Genomic DNA, 20,543 nt, shown 5'->3' with positions numbered 1-20,543 from the left:
GTCCATGAAATACACTTGTAATATTCTCCTCCTTCCTTGGTGGTGGTAAGAAATCAACAAAATCTCTCTACTGCTACATGAAGTTCATTTTACAATTCATTTTTGGAGAATTTTGGAAAACATTTTGGGGAACTAAATCTTACAGATCCATCTACATAATGTATGTGTTAGTCTCTGGTTTGTGCAAATGCTTTGTGAACCTTTTTGTCAGGCTTTTCAATAGCCCAAGTAAGTTTTACAATGACATGAATCACTGTCTGTCCGCAACTCTATGAGTATTGAAGAAATTAATCAAACATCATTGCTCTTGTTGACAAAATTAAACAAAATAAAATACAATCTTCTTATTTGTGTGCATTGGTAACATATCACACAGAGTATAAAACAAAACAAAACAAAACAAAACAAAATGTCTAAAAAACATAAAATACTCATCAAGTTCTTACCTGTCAGCCTCATCCAGAATTAAAATCTCCACGCTGCCGAGAGAGAAAGTCGGGGCATTGTGCAGATGGTCGATGAGGCGACCTGGGGTTGCTATGACGATATCAGGACCCTTACGCAGGGCTGCCTCCTGAAGTTTAATGTCCAATCCACCTTGAAAAGGAAAAGCATAATGCACCAGGTTTGATGGGCATCTGGTCAGGTAAAAATCATCTGAAGGAAACTTGAGTGCCATCCAGGCTTTTTGTGTTTGTGTGTAACTTTTATCACTTTATTCATTTTGAGATGCTTGCCTGGAGATGCAGGCAAATTTGCTGAGGGAAATTGACTTGTTTTTGCAATGAAAGAACAACAGTTGCTACACGGAGTGTGATAAATCCAGTGCATTATAGATAAGTCTTTATATGGATGACCTGTCTGACAAATTCACAATTTTGCCCCTCCCTCCCCCTCCACCAAACAAAAGAAGAATGAATACAGAAACAATTGTGAATTCCCAGAAATGCACTTTCTCTTTCTCAAGACAACTACAAACTTTAAGCATGGACCATATCTTTCAAATGTCTTAGAAATCTTTGTCTGAAACAGGGATGCAAGATGCAACTTCAACTCCGCAGATAAGAAAGGCAAGAAATCCAAGCATCTTGCTTTTATGTTAAATAAGTTTGCAAGAACCGCAGCTCTTTTGGTGAAAAGAACTCAAGATACATGTACTAGGTGTTTCAAAAAACATTTCCCACTTTTGATTCTTAATAATTCATAAACTATATATCAGATAACACTGTCAGTGATATGAGTAATAGCTGAATAGTGTACAATTTGGTTGGAGGTGGTTTGAATATGAAAACATAAATCAGTTTCATGAAATCCATGATTAATTTCACAGTTAGGTTCCAGATTTTGCTCTATTTTCAACCCTCTGTACAAAATTTCACTTTGCACAGGGGTCAATGGGTGTGTATGGGAGTGTGTGGTTACTCTAGTAACACCCTGACAATGGTCCTAAACAATGGTTAGGGTTTGAATGCTTCATTATTAATTTATTCATGAGAAACTCCACTGTCATAACTAGTCTTTATTCAGCCTCTGGCAGTATCTGTGTAAAGTCAAACGCCTGCCGATACTGTCGTTGGGTCTCGACAGTGATCTCCCTACTTCTGAAAAACGAAATTACAATGAATACCTTCTGTTCTATCGTAAACATGGTGACAGGAAGCAAAGAAAATCAATTAGAGTATACACTTGTGTAAATGGAGCCTTAAATAAATCAACTGTGAAACATATCGCCCCAATGATAAATGCTGCTGAACTCTTTACCAAAAATGATTTCTTTTTATCAAAAAGCGAAAAATTTGTCAGACTATTTAATTAGTAGACAGTTGTATTAAAATGAGGAACTTTAGATCATTTATGCTTATTTATATCCCTAATTTAGTGATATGTGAAGCAAAAAATTGAAAATGATTGCCAGCTGGAACGGAATGTGGTGTTTGCAAGCACATGGAAACGTGTGCCTCCTTTTTCCATGTGCATGCAGTTTACCCTTTACTGTGCATGAATCCAGACTAGCAGTGCCCGGGGCAATCTACATGAATTATTGATTAAGCATTCATGTGCCTGGGAGCACCAGACTGAAGCCTAGTCAACAGGTGGTTCAGGCATGTCTATTGTTCAGGGCCATTGTCAGCACACACTCACATACACATCATTGGTTCCTGTGCAAAGTTCATTTTTGTACAGAGGTTTAAAATTTGACCAAAATCTGAAACCTTACTTCAAAATCAATCTTAGATTTAATGAAACTGATTTATGCTTTCACATTCAAATTACCTTCAACCAAATTGTACACTATTCAGCTATTATTTATATCAATGACAGTTTTATCGGATGAATAGTTTTTGAGCTATCAATGATCAAAAGTGGGAAATGTTTTTTGAAACACCTAGTACCTTCAAACCCTGCCATGTATCATCAACTTAAAATTAAAACAATACAAACAAACTTGACAGAAATGTTTTACTCTCTCAGTCAAGGTGTTTGTGTGTTTGTTTGTCTATCTATTTGTTTGTTTGTTGGTTGGTTGGTTGGTTTGCATTTAAGTAATCTCTCTTCAAAGTTGTATCATAATTCTGTTGAAGGGTTACAGTCCTCCATGGGAAAATCTCCCCATTACAAAAGGCTTTAAATACATGTCGATGGCAACAAGTATATTAGTACCTCACATGTAGCAACTGGTATCAACCTGACATTTGGGTGCACTTTATTATGTGACTTTCAGTCACTGCAAGTTTTGTGATAATTGCTGTGGATATGGCAACAGCTTTAATGCAGAAAGCTGACGGCAATGGGCATTACCATTTCATAAAACTTTTGTAAAAGTTTTTCCCGGAATAGGTCTGCAATACAGTTCTTTATAGAATGACACTTTTCATAGGGTGCTAATGGTCCTTCCTGTGACCATAGGATGTAAATACCACATTATAAAGTTGTATAATATTGTAGAAAAATTAAGATATTGTTGTTTACCCAGCTAAATAAAAGATCCTATTCATTTACCCACCACTAACTAACTCCAGAAAATGTTCTTAAATACATGTCATCTGCAATCTGCACACATTGAAACAACACATTGTTTAAAAAAAAGCCAGAAATAAACCATTTCAAGGACGTTTGAAAAGCATGTTTCATACACATCTATTCAGTTACAACATCATTTCAAACTTTCTGAACGCTTGAGCATTTCTGTGTCCATTTGAACATAATAAGGTAGCTTAGTTATTGAAATTTATTGTTTTTCTTTTGATTCAGCAACATTAAAAATGTATTTAAAGAACTGCTTCAAACTCAGCTGTCAAACTGATGACTACATGAATTCTTGGAATGGTCATTATGCTTAGGAATTCAGTAATATTGATCAGGGCATATCACCACTTTTCATATGGATAATTGTTTGCACTTCAAAAATGTCGTATGAAGTTGGTGTGATTTCTATGTTGCAAGCTGTCAATACATGATAAACAACAATACAAGTGTATATACTTCACTGGACAGAATATATTCAACAAAATATGTAACATTTTCATTTTTGCACTGGTGTCACATCAAGAGAGATGGACACAAATTTCCACACAGCAAGAAGTATTCATCATTTGTGGGTACTTCTCTCCAGCTTATCAAATTGGAAAATGACACTGACATACAGGTGGGTTTTCTTTTTTCCGTGATGGAATTGTTGCACACACATCAATCTGAAGAAAACAATGTAGCCAATGACTGGTGGATACATCTCCCATCAAGCACTCACTACTTCTTTCCTGAGGGTGATCTCCTTTACCCAACGCATACACATACACACACACTTTTTTTTTTGTTTTCAGTGATCTTTTTATTGATTCCATTTCCTTTGAGAATATAACAATTCAAAAAAAATTACACACATTCTACATAACATCTGTCATAAATCATGTAAATATTCCTACAGTTATGAGACATAATCCATAATCCATAAAACAAGAATAATCATTCAATTCATTTTAAGGCGGATATCAAACAGAAGAGAGGAAATAGAATGAATTATCCGATCATTCCTTTTTAACTACAAAACAAACAAGCAGAATTCATACATACAATTGTGAGTAATTTAGCCAAACACTAAAAAAGCAGGAAATAAAATTTGTATTATATCAAAAGAACGATGACAACAACAACAACATAAACCACCCTCATTCCCACCTTTCCACCATTTCCACACACACATACACACACACATACAAACACACACACACACACACACACACACATACACACACACACATACACACACACACACACACACACACACACATACACACACACACATACACACACACACACACACACATACATACCAGGGATCTCGCCAGCGTATATCACCCTTGTCGGTGCCGACAAGCGTGCGGTTTGAAGAAACAATTGCCGACAAGGGTAAAACTTGCCGACAAGGGTAACACCACGCGTGAACTTGCCGACAAGGGTAACACCACGCGTGAACTTGCCGACAAGGGTAACACCACGCGTGAACTGCTTGCTTGACGAGCTAAGTTCGGACCAATTTCTCGCCTTTTCAGTCTTTATTATCAGGCTAGAAAAGAAACTAGATGTTGGAGGGAACTGCAGTTTACAAGCGCTAAAAGTTATCACGCACCGATCACAACAACTCGGCTCAACCAGCGAGGAGGTGAGTCTCACCTCCCTGGCTCAACATAGCGACGTACAGCTGCACATACACGTACACACCACGTCACACACTTGCTCACTCACAATGCGCTCTGATTCGGGATCCACACACACAATAGTCATTCACCACCCAGCCGGCCACACAGCGGCCTGCTATGTGTGTACGACGGTATTGTGAGAGGGAGAGAGAGGACGGAAAGAGAGGGTCGGAGGCCGAGGGAGGCTGAGGAAGGCTGACACGTGCTCGCTTGTTGTCACGCTTGTTGTCGGGTTATGCAAAAACAAACGATGTGAAATGCATGCCCCCCTCCGCCAAAGGTTGTATTTTTTTTTTTTTTTTTGCTGCTTTAGTTTGTTTGTTCGTTTGTCTGCCTGTCTGTCTCTCTATTCGGAAAATAAGTCACAATTTGGGAACAGATTAGGATGAAAATTTCAGGAACAGTTGGTTGGTAAAATGGCGCAAGGAACAGATGATTAAATTTTGATAGTGAGCAGGATTTATAATACCACCGGAATTCACCGCCAGGATCCAGGATTTTTAGACTTTGTTTCGTATACTATTTGAAAGGATTCGTATCAATTCTTTAGGAAGCTGGCCATCGGCAATGACGCAAAATTAGATGCGTTCAAAGCATTGCCGCAGAGAGAAAATGAACTCCATCTTTCGTTTAAAAAAGAAAAAAGAACGTGCGATGGAGTAAGTAAATGCAAATTGTTATTTTGGTTTTGGTAGCTTCCCCGGGTTATTTTTATTTATTTTTAATTCAAAAAGCCATGCGTTCCATTTGAGCCTTTTCACTTTCCATGGATTTGTAAACGTCATTCGTGAATATTCCATTTTCCTTCTCCGGGCCGAAATTTATGGTAATTCTGTCATGATGGTCTTTCAAGTTCAACGTACGTAGTGCTCCACGTGCTTCTGGCTTGGTGGGTTACAGGGCCTTCATGGGCAGAAAATAAATGGATAATCATTCATCAAGTTCCCAGTTGGTTTACATGCTATGTACACGCTGTTTACGTCCACTGAAGCAAGGTAGCAGTACACGCGGCATTCCTTTATCTGACACCTGGCTTTCGTGGAAATTTCGTGGAAATTTCCACAAGCCATGATATCAAGTTTCCCCACTGCTTGTGGTCGTGTTTTTTTTTTTTATTCTTCATTACGAACATCAATTTGTTTAACTTGAAAAGTGTAGATAATTTGCTACGAGCACGTGTTTCTTTCTTTTTTTTTTCATTGCAGCGTCGGTAACATTTTGTTTTGTTCATCGTCCATGCATGGCAGGGGTTCGTGGGAGGAGAACGATAGGAATGACTGGGGAGAAAATAAACTGAAAGAAGGAAGCATCTTTTGAGCAAGCTGTCTTTGTTTTTCTCTACACCAGCATCAGTTAATATCACCACCAAGGTTCATTTTTTTTTCGTTACTCCGACAGATTAACAATAAAATAATGCTAGATTCTTTATTCTGAAGGTTCGTAAATCCAAAAATGATTAAGAAAAAATGTCTGTTCATTTCACAACGAAATCAGTTTTGTTATTTCGAACGTTCTGCCAGTGAAATTTCGGAATAAAACGATGGCACAAAACAGCATGTTTTCGTACTCTAAGGGTCTGTTACTCCGACAGAAATAGTGATGATAAAATAATAAATTGTAGATTCTTTCTTCTGAAGGTTTTTTAACCGAAAATTAAATAAAGAAAAATGTCCGTAAATTTCAAAACGAAATCAGTGCGTCATTTCGAACGTTTTGCCAGTGAAATTTCGGATTAAAACGACTGCCCAAAAACAGTTGCAGTTTTCTTACTCTGGGGGGTTCGTTACTCCGACAGATTAATGATAAAATAATGCTAGATTCTTTATTCTGAAGGTTCGTTAATCCAAATATGATTGAGAAAAAATATCCGTTCATTTCACAATGAAATCAGTTTTGTTATTTCGAACGTTCTGCCGGTGAAATTTCGGAATAAAACGACGGCACAAAACAGCATGTTTTCGTACTCTAAGGGTCTGTTTATTTTACTCCGACAGAAATAGTGATGATAAAATAATAAATTGTAGATTCTTTATTCTGAAGGTTTTTTAACCGAAAATTAAATAAAGAAAAATGTCCGTAAATTTCAAAACGAAATCAGTGCGTCATTTCGAACGTTTTGCCAGTGAAATTTCGGATTAAAACGACTGCCCAAAAACAGTTGCAGTTTTCTTACTCTGGGGGGTTCGTTACTCCGACAGATTAATGATAAAATAATGCTTGATTCTTTATTCTGAAGGTTCGTTAATCCAAAAATGATTAAGAAATAATGTCCGTTCATTTCACAACGAAATCAGTTTTGTTATTTCGAACGTTTCTACCTGTGAAATTTCGGAATAAAACGACGGCCCAAAAACGGTTACAGTTTTCTTTTACTCTCAAGGTTCGCTACTCCAAAGAATAATGATGATAAAATGCTTTAGATTCTTAGTTCTGAACAATCATTAATCGGAAAACGATAAAGAAGAAATGTTCGTTTATTTCCAAACGAAATCAGTTATGTTATTTCGAACGTTCTGCCAGTATAATTTTGGAATAAAACGACGGCCCCAAAACGGTTACAGTTTTCGTACTCTGAGGGATCGTTACTCCGAAAGAATAATGGTAAAATAACACTCCACATTCTTAATTCTGAATGATCGTTAATCGAAAAATGATAAAGGAGAAATATTCGTTTATATCCAAACGAAATCAGTTTTGTTATTTTGAACGTTCTGCCAGTATAATTTCGGAATACAACAACGGCCCCCAAACGGTGTTTTCTTACTCTGAAGGTTTGTTATTCCGAAACAATAACGATGATAGATGATAGATTCCTTTCTGAAGGTTCGTTGATCGGAAAATAATAAAGAAAAAAAAATGTTTGTTCATCTTCGAACGAAATCAGTTTTGTTTATTTTGAACATTCATCTATAGTACCGACCTTTGGTGACATTGTTGTTTCCGATTACAAACCTTCAAAGTACTCAGTAATGAATCGTTTCATTTTATGATTAAACGAACCTTCGGAATAATGACCATCATTACATGTAAGATTTGTATGATGTCTCTTTGATGTCACGGCCAAACTACCGCAGTATACCCAGAAAGGAAAGTGCAACGATGTCCCGAAAGTTCTCGATCGCTTCTCGCGCATCTGCATGCAGTAGGCCTACCACGTGGTCGAGCAGACGGCGAGAAAGCAAAAACACTACGGGTATAGTTAGTACACGGCGCGTGTTGTTGCGATGCAGAGACGGCTAATCATTGCAACAGTGAAACAGGAAAGGCCTAAAAGAAATCGGAACCTTCACCATCGGCGCCTACTTCTCTTTCATTTATTATTTAGGAACTGTCGCCAACAAAAGGTATGGAGTTTCTGCATTGTTTCTGTGAGAATATGCCCCTAACAACGTTCATTACATCTCCGTGAAAATGTCGCATTTAGTGGCATTTTAGCGGCGATTTATATGTGTTGTATTGAGCATTAGCGAAGGCTTCCACGCTTCGCGCGGGAGGGGGAACCCCCAGAACAACGCTTATAACAGCCGACAAGCGTGAAGAAATTCCTGGCGAGAACCCTGCATACACAATGAATCATTTTCACAGCAATTTCTTACCAACAGCGAGACAGCACTCGACGTTTGTGAACTCGGCCAGTTGCCTCGTGACGTTGAAAATCTGCACCCCGAGCTCCCTGGTTGGGGTGAGCACCAATACCCTCGTGACAGGAGACTGCTTCGGCTTGTACAGCAAGCGCTCAAGAACTGGGAGCATGAACGCTGCTGTCTTTCCTGTCAGACAAGCACAAACATAATACAATCATAGATCTCATTGATGGAGAAAAGCACACACATACAAATGTATGCTGACAGTTTTATAACTACGATACAAGGCACTCCCACTATAGCGAACACAGTTATAACGACATGCGGTTACAATGAAGTAAAAATTCAAGCCACAGCACTATCCACTCTATGTATTTCTATAGTTTATTGTTCAGTTTAACAAAATTTTGATAAGAAAACTGCCGGTCCTGAGGACTTCGTTATAATGGAAGTCCACTGTACAGCTGTAAAAGAAATTGTTATTGGCATGACAAATCTGTCTACAGCTTTTTGACGAACAAAAAAAAGTGGACAGACACGATACAATCTTATATTTGCAAAATGAATATTTTCTCTAAAAATCCTTTATTTTACTTGTTATTTAGATATTAGCCATCCAGCTAAAATATCCTTGTGTTCTTGTCGTTCACCTACTGTGAATTTGTTGATTTTTGATAAAGTACATTCACATCTTCATGAGACAGCTAAATGTGGTCACCTCAACTATCATTCAAGTAGACTGAACACTTAGGACTAATGCATGCTAAGAGTTTTCTCATTGCTTCTGATGTCTCTGTCTTCATTATTTTGTTGTGTTTTTGTTTTATACATGTGGCTTGAGCACGCTAGAAGATTCTGCGGCACGCATGAAATAGAGGCAAAAGCCACAACCAACTTGGAGACGAATTTTTGTTCACTTTACGCTTTCCTGCGATTTGAGCTTTGAGAATGAGAACATAATAAAGATCAGAGAACCAGCGACACTAAGTGGCATGTTGGCTGTCAGAGCACCATTCTATTTCCATCATTGTTTCCTCATCATCCTTATCATGCCTTGATGACTTTACTTTGAGCTTCACTTCATGCACAAAGCCCTCACTGCTTCCATGTTCTCACTGTGCGTAGTCATAAAGCTCGGCTTTGACAACTTCACAACTACCGCAGTGCTTCTCCGTAAAGCAATATATGAATCCTGTGCTCGTGAGTACACAGTAAACTCATCTACTGCTTGAAGTCAATAAAAAATCTCCCTTGGTCATCAGTCATTTAGCCTCTGACAAAGATTCTGCTAGGATCCAAAGCTCGGGACCCTTTTGATTCAATTTTACTCCACTGGCTCGCTAATACTGGATAACCAGCTTTCAGATGCTTTTTCTTAATTCTTCTGTATTCTGTCTATTTTTTTTTTTTCATGCCTTTCACTTCCTGTAACATGAGTCCCATCAGTAACACAAGAAGAACTGCAATCCGAACCCAACACTGACCAGCTGGGGGCACAGAACAAGCAGCCATTCTGTACACATTCAGGTGTCTTTGCGGCTATCGAATGTCACTACTATTTGCGCACATGCAAGCTGCACTGGCAATCCATCTGTTTTAAGCTACACCTCTGCAATAGCAGATTTCATGCATGCATGATCTCGCTGATAGCCATGATTGTGAACACTTACATGAATATATATGTTGTGAATTCTTACATGAATATATATGTTGTCAACTCTGTCTCTTGGTTGAGAAAGTAGAGAAGTTAATTGCAATCCTGAACAGACAAATGAGTAAGTTCGAGAGAAAGTGGAAGGACATTTTAAATGGTGAGCGCTCTAATACTTATAGTTGTATGGGAAATGATTTTATAGACATTGAGTTTGTTTTAAGTTGAATACTATGATGTGGAGAATGAGGAGAGGTTTTTATTTCTTATTCAGAGATGTAGGTATCAATTGAGAAACAGGAAGCACCAACTACCTTGATTGTGTCAAGAACTGCATTTTTTTAATATACACATAAATTTGGAAAATAAAACTGAATCAAAGATTTAAAAAAAAATAATAATGAATGACTCCCTTTCTCCCATGGCCCATCATACATACCATGATAGATGGTGAGAAATCTTAATAGTAAGATGTAACAAAACTTGGACATGGATAAAAAACACACACACACAATGTAAAAATCCCACGTTACGTTATAAACTTTATATTACCTGTTCCTGTGGCTGCACATGCACACACATCCTTTCCTAGGAGAGCAACTGGTATTGTAGCTGACTGGATAGGTGTCGGCGTCACATAGTTCAGAGCACTAACTGCCTGTCAAACCAAAAAAAAAGAAGGGACAAAACCTATGTGAATAGGAGGCCTTAGTATGATTATTGCATGATTCATATAATAAACCACATTTATGTGAATACTACAAGCAGGTACAGCACAAAACTTCTCCATATAGCACAGGTCATGTTGATTTCTCAGAGTGAAAAATGGAGATAGTAGAGGATCACAACATCTCAAAATTGTATCAACATTACATCCTCTGACTATGAGTATTCAATAACTCTTTTAATGTATGGTTTACTATACTCCAGATTAAACACTTAATTGGGAAAAAAAGTGTTTACTAAAGATGACACACATTGGATCATGAATGAATGTAGTTAGCATTTTTGACAGATCCCCAACAAAAACAAGGAGGTTATTCCATCTGTTGGGATTACTCTTGAAAAAAAAAACACTCCTAATTCTGAGATGAAGCTTCAAATCAGCTTTTACTCAAATTCACGCATATTCTGCAGAGAAATTTGAATTTCAAGAGTAATTCCTTCCTTTAAAGCTGATGTGCCCGTCATCAGCTGCACCATCTCTTATATGGATGCACTCACTTGTGTACCATCTAATCTTTCTCTTCTACAACTTAATTGGCAAATGGCAAAATCTTTCTCGTCTACAACTTAATTGGCAAATGACAATCTATTTTCCTCACAGATGTATCCCACATACATGTACAAGACAAAACCTAGCATACTTCAATAATTACAAAGAAACAAGCCCCATTTTTTTTTTTTTTTTGCGGAGACAAGAAGCTTTAAAGCATTCAGTAATTGGCAAGAAGTACTGTAGAACAAGGAATGTTTCGGGGCACATTAATGCTACTTGAGCCAAGATTCACAAAATTAAAATGCATGCAAAAGTTCTTGTCTGCACCAATGTATAAGCTTTTATTTTCGTGAATTTCACGAATCTCAGTTGGACCGCGAATTTCACAACACGCGAAAACGTCACCATATGCTAAAGTAGCAGTGCGCTTATGTAGGCCTCTGTGTCAGCTCACGAAAACAACATCTCTCAAAAATGTCTGTGACCTCCTCATTCGCAAAAATATCTGCACGCGAAAATAACAGCTTATACAATATTTGCATTGAATGGCAGTGGCAATTCGCAAAAATTTCATGCCGTGAAAAATGCTGTTGGGTCCAATTCGGGAAAATTTCACGCCATGAATATATCTTCCTTTTCACAGTGTGTCAATCAATCTTGCTCCCCTGTGCTGACTTACAAAATCTTATCCATTGATTAAAGGGGAATTCAAGACCAATGAACAGTGAGTCTGAATTGAACAAGTAAAATATGACAAGCACAATTCAGTGAAAATTTGATCACAATTGGATCAAAAGTAAAGGAAGGTATGAAATTTCCAGTGTTACGACCAAAATCACTCTGAGAATGATCGCACAAAAGAAACAATCAACTGATGTTCAGGCGGTTTATTAACAGTGATATTGTGGGTACAGACTGGTAATCGGCGTCTCATCAATACAACAATGATCAATAGAAGCGGTTATAAATCGGTAGTGGAATCACTTACACGTATTAAATAATCCTTTGAAAGTGTCCAAATACGATGTTCGATGCACAGACGAATGATCCTTGACGCACCGATGAATGATTCCTCCGACGTAACTCCAGAGGCGCAGGTTACGATAATCCACGGTATAGATCCGGGGTAAAATCCACGATATACGTCCACGGCGAAACGTGCAGAGTCCAAACGTTGTGACGACCACGTCCAGTTGATGCGTTGAATGATGATTCACTTTATATTGTCCAGCTATGAATCCAGCCCGTCACAGCTTTGCCGTAGCAATGTCCATTGACATTAAAATATGGAGTCCAATGAAGGCACATTAATTCTCTGCAGGCAAAAATGTCTCCCAAGCCTTATCTCCACAAACATAACAGGTCAGCAGGTAACACAGGACTGACTATAACAAGTCGCTTCAGAGCCAGAAGTGACGTAACTCTCAGAGCAGAGGTGTTGGGTACTCTGCCTACTGCAGAATTCCTCTGGCTTATATACTATCCATTCACCCCCTTCTAGCACATTCTATAACTCTCTCCAACCTACTAGCCAGTCCAAGTTCCAGGAAACCTGGATGACTCACTGCCTAACTACAGTATGTACAAAACATCATTACCAAGAATAACTACCAATCACATTGGGCTACAGGGACAGTGCCTCACTCAGCCAAATATGTAAGCACTTCCCAGAAAATTCTGGAAAGGGTGAAATCATTCTAGATTGAGTGAGTTATAATGTATTTCCTCTTACATGCATGTACTGTGTAGTTACATTGTATACCACCTAGAAAATTCTCCACTGATCTGGTCAGCCTGTATGTACTATATCTATACCACATAGAATGTTCTCCATTAATCTGGTCCACCTGTGTACATACACATTAAAACAGCCAGGCATACAGTACATCATTCATGTACGTGTACATAACTACTAGTGTGTACATTTGTGACACCATCCCCCATGGGAAAAAGAAAGCCTTGCTGTAGCAAGGGTTTCTTTTACCTTCACAATTTCTCATTATTATTTGCAACGAATGTGAGGTAAAGTCCAAGTCAAGCAACAATAATCACATACTATCACATGCCTTTTGGATAGCTGTATTAATTCCATGTTCTCTTTTCATGGATACTATTTACAATGATATTGCTTGGATTCTCGGAGCTTATATAATCATATCAAACTGTTTTGCACACATTAATGAATATGCTAAACACATACACTGGAAATAATATGCGGTGAAAACTTTTCACCTTTGATACTCTCTTCATGTTACACTCTTGACAGAGCGTCGGCAATTACATTGGTTTTGCCTGCCACATGTTTGATTTTGAGTGCATATGGCTGCGTCATCATGCTCCATCTGAACAACCTGTTGTTCTTCATTTTGAACCGGTCTAAAAAGACCAAGGGGTTGTGGTCAGTATAGACCGTGATCTCCCCTTTGCTATTTGTCAAGTACACTTCGTATTGCTGGAGGGCAAGGATGAGACTGAGAGCCTCCTTCTCAATTGTGGAGTACTTCTTCTGGTATGTGTTCAATTTTTTGGAGAAGTAGCTAACTGGTCGTTCAGTGCCTTCTTCATCTTCTTGGAGCAAAACCGCTCCCACTCCTACATCGCTAGCATCTATTGCCACCTTGAATGGCTTTGCGAAGTCAGGAGCTGCCAAAACAGGCTCATTAGCAAGGACTGCCTTTAGTTTCTCGAAGGCTCTTTGACACTCATCAGTCCAGGTGTACTTTGCCTTGCCCTTCAGCAGGTTTGTTAGGGGGGTGACTACAGTGCTGAAATTCGGTACAAATTTCCTGTAGAAACCAGCCATGCCCAGAAATCTGAGCAACTCCTTCTTGGATTGGGGGATGGGAAAGCCTAGTATAGCCTCTACCTTGGCTTCTCTTGGCAATACTTGTCCCTGACCGACTACATGCCCGAGATACACCACTTTGGCCTTTGCAAATTCACTCTTTGCCAGATTAATCACCAATCCGGCCTCCTTGAGTCCATCAAAAAGTTGCCGCAAGTGTGTAATGTGCTCCTCCCACGTGTCACTATACACTAGGATGTCATCAATGTACACTACACAGTTGTCAAGTCCGGCAATGATTTGGTTTGTCAGCCGTTGGAAGGTGGCCGGAGCATTTTTCATGCCGAATGGCATTACTTTGCATTGGAACAAGCCATCTGGTGTAGCAAAGGCAGAAATCTCTCTGGCTTTGTCGGACAAGGGCACTTGCCAGTATCCCTTTAGAAGGTCTATTTTACTGACATATGCAGAATTGCCGACCCTGTCAATGCAGTCTTCAAGTCTGGGAATGGGGAAAGAATCTGTTTTCGTCACGGCATTCACCTTTCGGTAATCTATACAGAATCTTTGAGACCCATCCGGTTTGGGCACCATGACGATTGGGGAGCTCCAACTGCTTTTACTAGGTTCTATTATGTCATTGTCTAGCATGTATTGAACCTCTTCCCTTACTTTTTGCAGTTTGCTCGGGTTTAGTCTGTAAGGGTTTTGCTTGATAGGGTCAGCATCTCCTACATCAACATCATGTACAGCCAGAGGGGTGCAGCCTGGTTTGTCTTTACACAGTTCTTTGTACTCATGTAACAGACTAGTCACATCTTTCCTCTGATTTTCAGGTAGGTAGTTCAGTGCCTCATCTACTTTCCCTAACATCTCTGAGTTAGACAACCTGGCACTAGAGGGCTCACTTCCATTCTCATCTTGAGCTTCTCCCTCTTCATCTACTTCTTCTACTACCACCTGAGCTACGCCTACCGGCTGACTAGCCTTTCTCTCATAGTACTCTTTCAGCATGTTTACATGACACACCCGCTGATCTTTGCGTCTGTCTGGCGTACTGATCACATAGTTCACATCATTGAGTTTCTTTTTGACACAGTATGGGCCACTGAACTTGGCTTTCAGTGGTTCACCTTGTATGGGCAGCAGTACAAGAACTTTGTCACCTGGGTTGAAAGTTCGGGCTTTGGCATTTTTGTCTGCCTTTCTCTTCATAGAGTCTTGTGACACTTTCAAGTGTTCCCTAGCTACCTCACAAGCCTTTGAAAGCCTTTCACGAAACTTTGACACGTAGTCAAGTAGGTGGACCTCATCATCCTCCGTCATGAATTTCTCTTTGATGAGCTTCAGTGGGCCCCTGACTTCATGACCGTACACCAACTCAAATGGGCTGAAACCCGTCGACTCGTTTGGGGAGTCCCTCGTTGCAAACAGTAGGAAAGGGATGCCCTTATCCCAATCCTCGGGATACTCCTCACAGAACGCCCTAATCATTGTCTTTAGGGTCTCGTGGTAGCGCTCCAACGCACCTTGGGACTGGGGATGATAAGCTGACGACTTCAGCTGCTTCACACCCAAACGATACATCACCTCTTGAAATATGCCTGACATGAAATTTGACCCTTGGTCAGACTGCACTTCCTTGGGCAACCCATACCTAGTGAAAAACTGCACTAGAGCATCTACCACAGTCTTAGCAGTGATATTTTGCAATGGGATAGCCTCTGGAAACCGTGTGGACATATCCATGATTGTCAAGAGGTACTTATGACCTGACCTAGTCCTAGGCAAAGGTCCAACACAGTCAACTAGAACCCGACTGAATGGTTCTTCAAACGCAGGTATCGGAATCAATGGCGCCGGTTTCACTGAATGCTGTGGTTTAACAGCCACCTGACATGTGTGACAAGTCTTACAAAACTCAGCCACATCCACATTCAACCCTGGCCAATAGAAATGCCTCATGATCCGATCCTTTGTCTTTCTGACGCCTAAATGGCCGCCAACAGGTAACTCGTGAGCAATCCTCAAGATCTCACCGCGGTAACTAGGAGGGACAACAACTTGACGGACCACCGTCCAATCCTCATCAGCTGGCCTATGGGGAGGTCTCCACTTCCTCATCAAAATGCCATCTTTGACATAATAGCACTCAGGGACCTTTTCAGCCTCAGCCTCAGAACACGCCGTCTGAGACAAGCCTTTCAACTCAGAGTCTGCCTGCTGTGCTTCAACCAAGGAAGACTTGCTAAACAGCCCATCACTGTTAGCCTCGGAGCCTAATACAGCAACCCCATCATTCAAATCCTTGAAAAAGGTTTCTGCCAACCAAACACCGGAATTCTCCTCCACATCAACAGAATCCGCATCATCTTGAACAGCTCTACGAGCCTGAGACCTAGTCACAACACAATCTGGGAAAATCCCAGGAAACTCCTCCTGCAACTGCTCAGTTTCAGCAACCACCACTGGTTTATCCGAAACAACTGGAGACGCAACCACCTTGTCCCCAGCCAAGTCATTCCCCAACAAAAAGTCAATGCCTGCCATGGGCAACTCAGGAACAACTCCAACAGTAACAGGACCAGAAACTAGGTCACATTTCAAATCCACTCTATACAGTGGCACTGACATATAACTGCCATCAACAGTCTGAATCAAGACTTTTGCATTCACTGCACTATCTGGTGGAAAAGTCATACCACCATCCACCATCAACGACTGAGAGGCCCCCGTATCCCGCAGGATGACCACTGGCTTACCTGCCTCACCAGAGGTACATGGGGTCACCTCACCATCAAACAAAAAGCTACGATAGCTCTCATCCACCTGCTTCAGCCTATCTTTGAATTTGGGAGACTGACTTTCAATGGCCTGTGTTTCACTGAACGGGACACTGTTTTCGGGTAGGACACTTTTTGACATGACAAATCCCATGTCCTTCTTTGTTTTGTTTTGCAACTTCCAACACTGTGACTTTACATGCCCTGTCTTGTTACAGTGAAAACATTTGATGACATTTGCACTTGTACTGGACCCTTTGTCAGATTGAGGCTTTGGTGCCGATGAAGTGTCAGAACTCGTGCCTTTTTCAGGACCAGCATTCTTTGGATTGCTCGACTGATTTTTGTCTCTCTTATTTCCAGAGAAATTCCTAAAAGGTGGTCTGTTGTCATTTCTGTGGGTCAGCTCATACTCATCAGCCATCAAGGCTGCTTTATGCAAACTTGTCACTTTGTGATCATCCAAATGCGACCTCACACTGAAAGCAACACTCTTTTTGAATTCTTCCAAGAGAACAACCTCACGTAGGTTATCAAAGTCCTGATCCACTTTCAGGGATCTGTACCACCTATCAAACATCATTTCTTTTTCACGAGCAAACTCAACATGTGTCTGGCCTGGTTTGCGGTACGAATTTCTGAACTTGTGTCTGTACGCCTCTGGCACCAATTCATAAGCATTCAACACTGCTTTCTTGACTGTAGCATAGTCACGTGATTGCTCTTCAGAGAGAGATGAGTACACATCGGCTGCTTTGCCGACAAACACACTTTGAAGGAGCAAGAGCCAAAATTCCTGTGGCCAGTTCAAACTGTTAGCCACCTTCTCAAATGACACAAAATATGCATCAACTCTGTTTTCTTCAAACTTTGGCACCAATCGAATGTTCTTGGCCAAATCAAATTCAGAGGGAGCCCTTTCCTGAGTTCTTACAGTCTGTGCATGAGCCAATTCCATCTCACGCAATTTCAATTGTTGCTCAAGTTTCTTCATTTCAATTTCTCTTTCAATTTCTAATCTCATCTTCTCTTTCTCCATTTCCAATTCCCTTGCTCTTTCTCTCTCCTTCATTTCCAATTTAGCAAGCTCAAGCCTCGTTTGATCTGAAATTTGAGCTCGATCTTGAGTGTCAATTTCTTCTTTGAGCTCCATGTGACCAGCTACTAAAGTCAAGAATCTCTGCCTTTCTTACACCTTGTGGAACATCTACATTCAAATGCTGTGCAATAGCAGTCAAATCACATTTGCGTAACCTTTGCAAGTCTTTGAGGGACAAATCTGTCCTCTGAACAAATGCCTGAACATCCATTGTACTGATTGACATTGTCACACTGTATTACACACAATATACAATTGAACAATCAACTCAACTGATATTTTGTCTGTACCAATATTCTGGATTCCGGAACGTTCCAAATTCTAAGTTTTGGCTTAAATTCACTTCTCGGACACAAGCCCCCAATTTTGTTACGACCAAAATCACTCTGAGAATGATCGCACAAAAGAAACAATCAACTGATGTTCAGGCGGTTTATTAACAGTGATATTGTGGGTACAGACTGGTAATCGGCGTCACATCAATACAACAATGATCAATAGAAGCGGTTATAAATCGGTAGTGGAATCACTTACACGTATTAAATAATCCTTTGAAAGTGTCCAAATACGATGTTCGATGCACAGACGAATGATCCTTGACGCACCGATGAATGATTCCTCCGACGTAACTCCAGAGGCGCAGGTTACGATAATCCACGGTATAGATCCGGGGTAAAATCCACGATATACGTCCACGGCGAAACGTGCAGAGTCCAAACGTTGTGACGACCACGTCCAGTTGATGCGTTGAATGATGATTCACTTTATATTGTCCAGCTATGAATCCAGCCCGTCACAGCTTTGCCGTAGCAATGTCCATTGACATTAAAATATGGAGTCCAATGAAGGCACATTAATTCTCTGCAGGCAAAAATGTCTCCCAAGCCTTATCTCCACAAACATAACAGGTCAGCAGGTAACACAGGACTGACTATAACAAGTCGCTTCAGAGCCAGAAGTGACGTAACTCTCAGAGCAGAGGTGTTGGGTACTCTGCCTACTGCAGAATTCCTCTGGCTTATATACTATCCATTCACCCCCTTCTAGCACATTCTATAACTCTCTCCAACCTACTAGCCAGTCCAAGTTCCAGGAAACCTGGATGACTCACTGCCTAACTACAGTATGTACAAAACATCATTACCAAGAATAACTACCAATCACATTGGGCTACAGGGACAGTGCCTCACTCAGCCAAATATGTAAGCACTTCCCAGAAAATTCTGGAAAGGGTGAAATCATTCTAGATTGAGTGAGTTATTATGTATTTCCTCTTACATGCATGTACTGTGTAGTTACATTGTATACCACCTAGAAAATTCTCCACTGATCTGGTCAGCCTGTATGTACTACATCTATACCACATAGAATGTTCTCCATTAATCTGGTCCACCTGTGTACATACACATTAAAACAGCCAGGCATACAGTACATCATTCATGTACGTGTACATAACTACTAGTGTGTACATTTGTGACACCAGTATTTGGTAATTTTTGTACAACAGTTCTTGAACAGTGGATATGAATACAACTGAAAGAGCTGAACATTTCATTGCCTCCCAATTTTCCATTGATTGCAATTTGCATAAAACAAAGAGACCCGCGGGTCTAGCGCTCACCCGAGTATCGCAGGTTCACCTTTCACGCAGTCACTAATCTAAATCACACACAGCTCTACCAAAATTTGACCAGGAATTCTCAAGTAGAAGATGAAAATGTACATATTAGGGACAAAATTCAGAAGCTCCCCCCCCCCCCTCCTCATAGTATCATGCTATCATTTCTGGTTCTAGAAAAGAGCACTTTCTTTAAGATTCCTCAAATTGGGGGGATTGAGGCCCCCTGGGGCCTCCCTGGGTGGAGCATGGTGCCCATTTTAACAAATTGAGATCGTAACCCCCAGGGATGCTACAGCTCCTGCCAAGTTTGGCGAATATCCATCATGAGGTTTTCAAGAAGAAGACGAAAATGTACACTTTAGGTCCCAACTTGGACCTCCCCACCCCTCCCCCCTGCCCATAAGGGAGGCACCCCTGGATCTGCTATGAACAAACTTGAAACTACAGTCATTAATGTACTAACTCATAGTATTAACATTAGCTCTATCACTTCTGATTCTAGAAAAGATTTTTAGAGATTCCTTATTTTTTTCCCTTTTTTTTTGGGGGGGGGGGGGGTTAAGGCCCCCTGGGGGCCTCCTGGGTGGGGCATAGTGCCCATTTTAACAAATTGAGATCTTAACCCTCTAGGAATGCTAGCTGCCCAGTTTGGTGAAAATCAGTCATGGGGTTTTCAAGAAGAAGATGAAAAATGTAAAAAGTTTACGCATGACGCATGAAGACGACGCAAGACGCACAATGGACGACGGACGAAGAATGATCATAATAGCTCACTTGAGCCTTTGGCTCAGCTGAGCTGAAAAGGCATTCAATTTTTCTGGTCTAATTTCAGTACAAACAAGGAAAAGTAGAAATTACGCGGTGCGTAAAATATGTCCCCGCCGGAAGTAGCATTTAGTAGCAAAATGTACAATATCGGTAAAAAATCAAGGTCAAAGGTCAAAGAAGTCAAAGGTCAAAATTCTGTGTAGAAGTGTTGAAGCCCTCACCTAGTGCCATCACATAAAGCAAACGGAATCGAAATCAGGTTAGAAATGGCGAAGGAGTAGCATTTTGTAGCAAAATGTACAATATAGGTCAAAAAATCAAGGTCAAAGGTCAAAG

General features: G+C 40.3%; 1 protein-coding gene across 1 annotated transcript in view; it reads right to left on the bottom strand.

Annotated features, from left to right (window-relative positions):
• The window catches only part of LOC139728402 (probable ATP-dependent RNA helicase DDX27), a 67,293-nt gene that overhangs the window by 37,094 nt on the left and 9,656 nt on the right, over positions 1-20,543 (bottom strand). Inside the window, exons 5-7 of the mRNA XM_071639341.1 lie at positions 10,485-10,590; positions 8,294-8,467; positions 447-597 (exon numbers count right to left, since the gene is read on the bottom strand). Of these exons, the coding sequence (XP_071495442.1) occupies positions 447-597; positions 8,294-8,467; positions 10,485-10,590 (431 nt within the window). The remainder of the gene's footprint in view (positions 1-446; positions 598-8,293; positions 8,468-10,484; positions 10,591-20,543) is intronic.

The sequence above is a fragment of the Diadema antillarum genome, unplaced genomic scaffold, assembly GCF_040938485.1.
Source record: "Diadema antillarum isolate AM-2024a unplaced genomic scaffold, OU_Dant_1.0 seq00000177_RagTag, whole genome shotgun sequence".
NCBI lineage: Eukaryota > Metazoa > Echinodermata > Echinoidea > Diadematoida > Diadematidae > Diadema > Diadema antillarum.
This window is presented reverse-complemented; position numbering and strand designations above follow the sequence as displayed.